Here is a 7,500-nt window from a genome sequence, read left to right on the forward strand (position 1 = left end):
GCCTATTTCCTTCTTAAATCTAAATTTGTCCACTTTAAAACCATTACTGCGAGTCCTGCCCTGTTGTTTTGATATGATGACCTTGTTTGCATCACCCTTGTTAAAGCCTTTGATCCACTTGAACACCTCTATTAGATCACACCGCACTCTGCGTTTTTCCAGACAGCGTAAGTTAAGGTGCCTAAGCCTCTCTTCCTAAGATAAATTTCTGACTCCACGTATCATTTTGGTCATTCTTCTCTGTACTGATTCTAGTGAATTGATGTCCATTCTGTAGGACGGAGACCAAAACTGTACCGCATAGTCATGGATGGGTCTAACTATCGCTAGATAGAGTTTAATAATTACCTCTGCACTTCTTCTTTGTTACCGTTCTAGCAATAAAACTTAATGCTCTGTGAGCTTTATTCCTGGCGCTAATGCATTGTTTCCTGGTTTTAAGGTCCGGACTCACTAGAACTCCCAAGTCTCTCTCGCACTCAATTTTCTCTAAAAGCATGTTATCTAAGCTGTATCTATTTTCGGGGTTACACTTAGAGATATTGAAGTTCATTTGCCATTTCACCGACTATGTGAACAATTTGTTAAGATCATCATGATAAATTTAAGATCTTTGAGAGACAGAGCACTGTTGCTAACTGTAGTTAGGTTATGGTTTCCATTCTCTATCTCTCTGTCTTTATATATATTCATAATATATATATATGTATATATGTATATATATATATTATATATACATGTGTATATATATATATATATATATATATATATATATATATATATATATATAAACATATATATGTATATATATATATATATATATATATAGATATATATATATATATCGTATATGTATAGTATAAATATATATGTATATATAGCGCATATATATAGTATATATATATATATATATATATATATATATATGTATATATAATATAGTATATATATATATATATATATATATTTATATGTCTATATATATGTATATATATATATATATATATATGTATATATGTAGTATATATACATATATGTATATGTATATATATTTATATATATATATATATATAGTATGTATATATATATATATATATATATATATATATATATATAGTATGTCTATATATATATACATATATATATATATATATATATATATATATATATATATATAGTATGTATATATACATACATATATATATACATATATATATAAATATATATATATATATATATATATATATATATATATATATATATGTATATATATAAACCTTTTGGGCAAAGTCTTTCTCTTAAACAATTACTGTTGAATGCTAAAGCACAAGTAACATCAATGATTTTTAGAGAACATTTCTCTAACTTTCTAAGTATCATTTTCTCTTCATGGTTCAAACTCTGGAGAAAAGTACGAAAGTCGTCAGAGTGGTTTTCCATTTTATACCGACAGCTGTTTCAACCATTTCACATGGTCGTCTTCAGGGTAAAACTGATTACAAATGTGAAAAACATTAGAATATAAAGGCCCGTGGGCCCACGGGCCTTTATATTCTAATGTTTTTCACATTTGTAATCAGTTTTACCCTGAAGACGACCATGTGAAATGGTTGAAACAGCTGTCGGTATAAAATGGAAAACCACTCTGACGACTTTCGTACTTTCCTCCAGAGTTTGAACCATGAAGAGAAAATGATACTTAGAGAGTTAGAGAAATGTTCTCTAAAGATCATTGATGCCACTTGTGCTTTAGCATTCAACAGTAATATATATGTATATATACATGTGTGTGTGTATATATATATATATATGTATAATATATATGTATATATATGTATGATATATATATATACATATATACATGTATATACACACATATAGTCATGACCTTTTTTCACAGAGAACCCGAGCTCAGCTCTAGACCAATCAGAAAGACTGGTACGACACCTTTATGGGCTTTAGTTTTTGTAAATACCTAAATGAAACGCGCTGCTACCAACGATTCTTTTCAGGTATTTACAACGACGAAAGCCCATAATAGTTTCGTAGCAGCCTTTCTGATTGGTCTAGAGTTGAGCTCGGGTTCCCTGTGAAATTAGGTCATGACGGCAGTTAACGATCAACCTAGAATCTTCGGGAATTAATTCAACTACAATTCGAGAGTTTATAAGTTCCCACGGCTCAGTCGGTAAGGTGTTGGTTTGGCGATGAACAAGACCTCGGTTCGAACCCCAGGACGGCTTTCGGAAATTATGTGAGTGATATGCGCTGTTACTAGCAATTCCGTTCAGGCATATATATATATATATGAGAGAAATTCGCTAGGAACAGCAACATCAACCCGATAATTTTATGACAGTCGCATGCAGGATTCGAACCCACTGCTATCGGCTCTGTGAAGGTATCTTTCGAATGGCCGATAGCAGTGGGTTCGAATCCTGCATGCGACTATCATAAAATTATCGGATATATATATATATGTATATATGTATGTATATATATATATATATATATATATATGTATATATGTATGTATATATATATGTATATATATATGTATATATATGTATATATATGTATATGTATATATATATATATACATATACATATATATATACATATATATATATGCATATATATATATATATATATCTATATATATATATATATATATATATATATACTTCTGTCAGTTTCTCCCTGCATCCTTATCTCTCATTTTGCATCTATCTCTAAATCTATTTCCATCTCTATTTTATATCCCTAATTCCACCTCACCTCTGCACCTATCTATGTCTCAATCATTATCTCTGCCTCTTTCTCTATCTCTGTTTTTATCTCTTTCTCTTTCTCCTTCTTTCTCCATAATTCTCACTATTTTTCTCACGCCATCGCGCCCCATAAAGGGAACATGGGAGTCGATGGAGGAAGGGATAGAATTCCTTGAAATTCGATAATTAAGTTGGCTGAAAGCAAACAGATCAACGGATGGACAAGATGGTTTCTTCCACATATGCCTAACATGAAATGAAGTGATGCTTATTTTAGGATATATTTGTTTTATTATATGAATATATATATATATATATATATATATATATATATATATATATATATATATATATATATATAATACTAATCATGGTGATTTGATATTATTACTTGAAGCTTGTGTAACTATGAGTATATCAATACCAAGTAATATCGTGATTTGATCTCATTACCTGAATCTCATGACTTATCTTTCCTTAGGTGAGCCTCTCCATCAGCATTTTGCTCTCCCTGACTGTGTTCTTCTTGCTACTGGCCGAAATCATCCCGCCGACGTCTCTGGTTGTACCGCTTTTAGGGAAGTTTGTGCTCTTCACTATGATATTAGACACGTTAAGGTAAGTTCTTCAGGTCCGAAGACTCTTTGTTGTTGAATTTGTGGGTGGGGGTGATGGTAATGTTTACCATCCCAACGCAGTTGTGTAGTATATGTGTGTGGACACTGGAATGAAGAAGACCCCCACTTCCCCTTAAGTCACGGGTTCTGCCCTCCTTTGGATAAAGTCACTCAGAATTAAACCAGTAAAGTTCGTTATTAGGAAATACCGTTCACCAGAAACCCAACGGTCGCCTAAGGGCTACGCCTTCTTAATTTTATTGATCTATCTATTTCTTCTTCTTCTTCTTCTTTTTCTTTTTCTTCTTCTTCTTCTTCTTCTTCTTCTTCTTCTTCTTCTTCTTCTTCTTCTTCTTCTTCTTCTTCTTCTTCTTCTTCTTCTTCTTCTTCTTCTTCTTCGCGTTCTTCTTCGCGTTCTTCTTCTTCTTCGCGTTCTTCTTCTTCTTCTTCTTCTTCTTCTTCTTCTTCTTCTTCTTCTTCTTCGCGTTCTTCTTCTTCGTCTTTTTCGAGTTCTTCTTCGCGTTCTTCTTCTTCTTCTTCTTCGCGTTCTTCTTCGCGTTCTTCTTCTTCTTCTTCGTGTTCTTCTTCTTCTTCTTCTTCTTCTTCTTCTTCTTCTTCTTCTTCTTCTTCTTTACTTTTTCTTCTTCCTCTTTTTCTTCTTCTTCTTCTTCTTCGAGTTCTTCTTCTTCTTCGAGTTCTTCTTCTTCGAGTTCTTCTTCTTCGAGTTCTTCTTCTTCTTCTTCTTTTTCTTCTTCTTTGCGGTCTTCATCTTCTTTTTCTTCTTCTTCTTCTTCTTCGCGTTCTTCTTCTTCTTCTTCTTCTTCTTCTTCTTCTTCTTCTTCTTCTTCTTCTTCTTCTTCTTCTTCTTCTTCTTCTTCTTCTTCTTCTTCTTCTTCTTCTTCCCCTTCCTTTTCTTCATCTTCATTTTTTTTTCTTTTCTTTTCCCCATTCCTTTTCTTCCTCCTCCCTTCCTCCTCTTCCTTCTTTTCGTCCTCTTTCTCTTCTTCTTTTTCCTCTTTTTCCTCCTCTCTCTCCTTTTCTTTTTCTTCTTCTGTTTCCCTGCTTCTTCCTCTTTTTACTTTTTCTTGTACATTTTCTCTTCCTCCTCCTCTTTCTTCTGTTTTCCTTTTCTCTTTCTTCTTTTTTCCTCCTCCTCTTTTACTTCTTCTAATTCTTCTTTCTTTTTTTCACATTTATGTGTCCTCGTGTAGTCTAACATATTTGTTCTTTTCCATCAAGGCCAAAATACAGAGTATTTATTCATTCCTTTGTCCACAATTGGAAAAGGATGTTGCCAAACAAGCGTCTACACTTTACTACAGTTTGTCTCTAACATGTTCTCAAACAGAAAGATCAAGACACAAGATTCTGACACAAACACTGGGAGGAAGGGAGGGAGAGAGGATGGTATGGAGGGAGAGAGGGAGGATGGAAGAGAGGGAGGGAGGGAGGAAGGAAGGGAGGGAGGGAGGGAGGGAAAGCCACGTTGGCCGCGTATCTCAATATTATGACCTTGCGTCAGAAACAAAAAAAGGCCTTCCAAAAAACAAAAACAAAAATCTACTAAAGTTGAATAAGATAATCTTAAGATGATCTTAAAAAATAAAAATGTGATATCTAATTAAATATGAGTCCAAGATCGTTTTCACACTATAAATGAATTCCACAGGGTTAAATACGGTGTTTATTTGTTCAATAGAACTATTCGGCAATAGGGACGAAAACTACTAAAATCACAGTGTATTATAGAGGTGTTGCTCAGGCATAATGATGTCTTAGTGTGAATATGTGTGTGTGTGTGTGTGTGTGTGTGTGTGTGTGTGTGTGTGTGTGTGTGTGTGTGTGTGTGTGTGTGTGTGTGTGTGTGTGTGTGTGTGTGTGTGTGTGTGTGTGTGTGTGTGCTTATGCGATAAATATTTACTGAGCAATATTTCAAGTACTTTCAGTTATACTTTGACGCTGAGGTGCTACGGTTGCCAATAATGAAAATATTGGTAATAAAAACCACGACGATATCAATATTATCTCTAAAATAATGATTTGATTAGAGCCCCCTAACTCGTATACATTACCATGTTTACAATATGTTTTTTATATGCTTGCAACATGTTTACAGAATGTTTGCAACATGTTTACAGCATGTTTGCTACATGTTCACAGCATGTTCGCAACATGTTTACAGCATGTTTGCAACAAGTTTACAGCATGTTTGCTACATGTTCACATCATGTTTGCTACATGTTCACAGCATGTTCGCAACATGTTTACAGCATGTTTGCAACAAGTTTACAGCATGTTTGCTACATGTTCACATCATGTTTGCAACATGCTTACACCATGTTTGCTACATGTTTCTCCTCGTTCCGCAGTATATGTGTGACGGTCGTCGTCTTGAACGTACACTTCCGGTCGCCCCAGACACACACGATGGCGCCTTGGGTCAGGCGTGTCTTCATCCACATCCTCCCACGTCTCCTGGTAATGCGACGACCCCAATACCAGATGGACCGTCATCGGTAAGCATTGAATGTAGCGTGTTGGGAGGTGGAAGGGATTGGGGTGGAAAACTGGAGGGGTCGGAGGTGGGGTAGAGCTTGAGAATCGGGTAAGGTAGGCCCGGAGTAAGCGAATGGAATTGAATATAAATCTATTAGTCTAGAGTAAGGTCAGTGTAACGAGGATTTATGTGTACAATTGGCCGTAGGATAGGGTATGTAGTTAAGATCAATGACGGACTCTATGTAGGGTTAGGTGTGGTTTGGAAAGAAGCTTTCGTGTGGTATTGAGAAATAAGTAACTATGATAGGTCATATGCAGTATCTCGTGGAATGAGATCAAGAATGAGAAACAATGAAATGTTGAAATATCAAAATGGTAAAGAGCTGAAAAAAACGCCCGAGATGTGAAATTATGGATGGTAGAGGCTTGATATCTATCTAACAAATACTTGTTTATTATCTAGCTAATGATAAGATAACTGATTTGAACACTTTTGATTATTAGGATGGCCCCCAAAAAGCCTATATGGAAAGCTAGTTCAACAAATTAGGAAGAACGCTGTAAGCATGGATAAGAAGTTACTTTTTATATAAAAACTAGTATAAAGGCGATTAAATTATCTACTCAGCTCAAAATGTTTTATCATTGATGACCAGGACATGTTAGGTTTGTGGAAAAATTTCTACAAATATATGTTAAAGGTAATTTTGGGGGATATAGCCTCCGCGCAATTCATGAACAGGAGTGGACTCGCTAGTTCGTAGGATTCGGTGAAGGGTAGCACCTCAATGAAATTCATGTTTCCTATATCTACAGTATGAACCCTATCCTGAGCTCAGGCATCGATATCTCAAGATAGCAGGACTATGCTGGTCATTGGGCCAGGCAGGTGGAAATGTACATAAAAGAATGAAATATTCATAACGTCAGTGTCGTTCACTCATCATATTCAGGATATTCTGAATTCGCATCTTTTTCTAAATTCTAATGTTGCTTTCTGGGCATTCTTAAAGAATTTTGATATGCTTCTTAATGTCACTAACTGATACTATTTAGTTGTTTTTTCGTTTATATAAAAAAAATGTGACTCCACCTGCCCGTCTCCAATGGTCTTAGGAGCTTTTTTGTTGTCCTGGTTGCTCTAACAGACAAAAGTTCGTTCCCTCCTCCGACCACCCTTGGTCCGCATCCTGTAGGAGCCGGGCCGCTCTAGATGATAAATACCTTTATACCAGTATCCACGTTGATACGATTCCTCTTGGGTATCGTGGGAACTAACCCTCATTATTTTCTATTCTATTTATTAATTCCTTTTTTTTATGGGGGATCGGCCGAAGTAGGGAACAAACTTTTGTCCAAGATGGTACGTCCCCCGCCTCTGACCACATGTCCTTGTGTCTCTCCGAATACCCTTCTCACATGGTATCTCCTCTTTATAAGTCTTACACGTTCCTCCCCCCCCCCCATTGTCGCCTTTTTTTTTTTTTTTAATAGTCCAGTTGTGGCTCTTCCTCTGTGCCAAGTCGTTTTACCCACTACAGACACTTCTCTCCGACAGAAATCTAAAAAATTCGGGAACCTTCCAATATTTGGAACAAAAGTTCTGAAATCCA

At 35.3% G+C, this 7,500-nt stretch overlaps 1 protein-coding gene across 1 annotated transcript in view; it reads left to right on the forward strand.

The window, feature by feature from the left end:
• Positions 1–7,500, forward strand: part of LOC143025620 (acetylcholine receptor subunit alpha-like) — a 397,209-nt gene that overhangs the window by 345,951 nt on the left and 43,758 nt on the right. The window contains exons 8-9 of the mRNA XM_076185566.1: positions 3,253–3,389; positions 5,758–5,904. Of these exons, the coding sequence (XP_076041681.1) occupies positions 3,253–3,389; positions 5,758–5,904 (284 nt within the window). The remainder of the gene's footprint in view (positions 1–3,252; positions 3,390–5,757; positions 5,905–7,500) is intronic.

Source organism: Oratosquilla oratoria, chromosome 5 (genome assembly GCF_046742065.1).
Source record: "Oratosquilla oratoria isolate Oo_2021 chromosome 5, ASM4674206v1, whole genome shotgun sequence".
In the NCBI taxonomy this organism is placed as follows: domain Eukaryota; kingdom Metazoa; phylum Arthropoda; class Malacostraca; order Stomatopoda; family Squillidae; genus Oratosquilla; species Oratosquilla oratoria.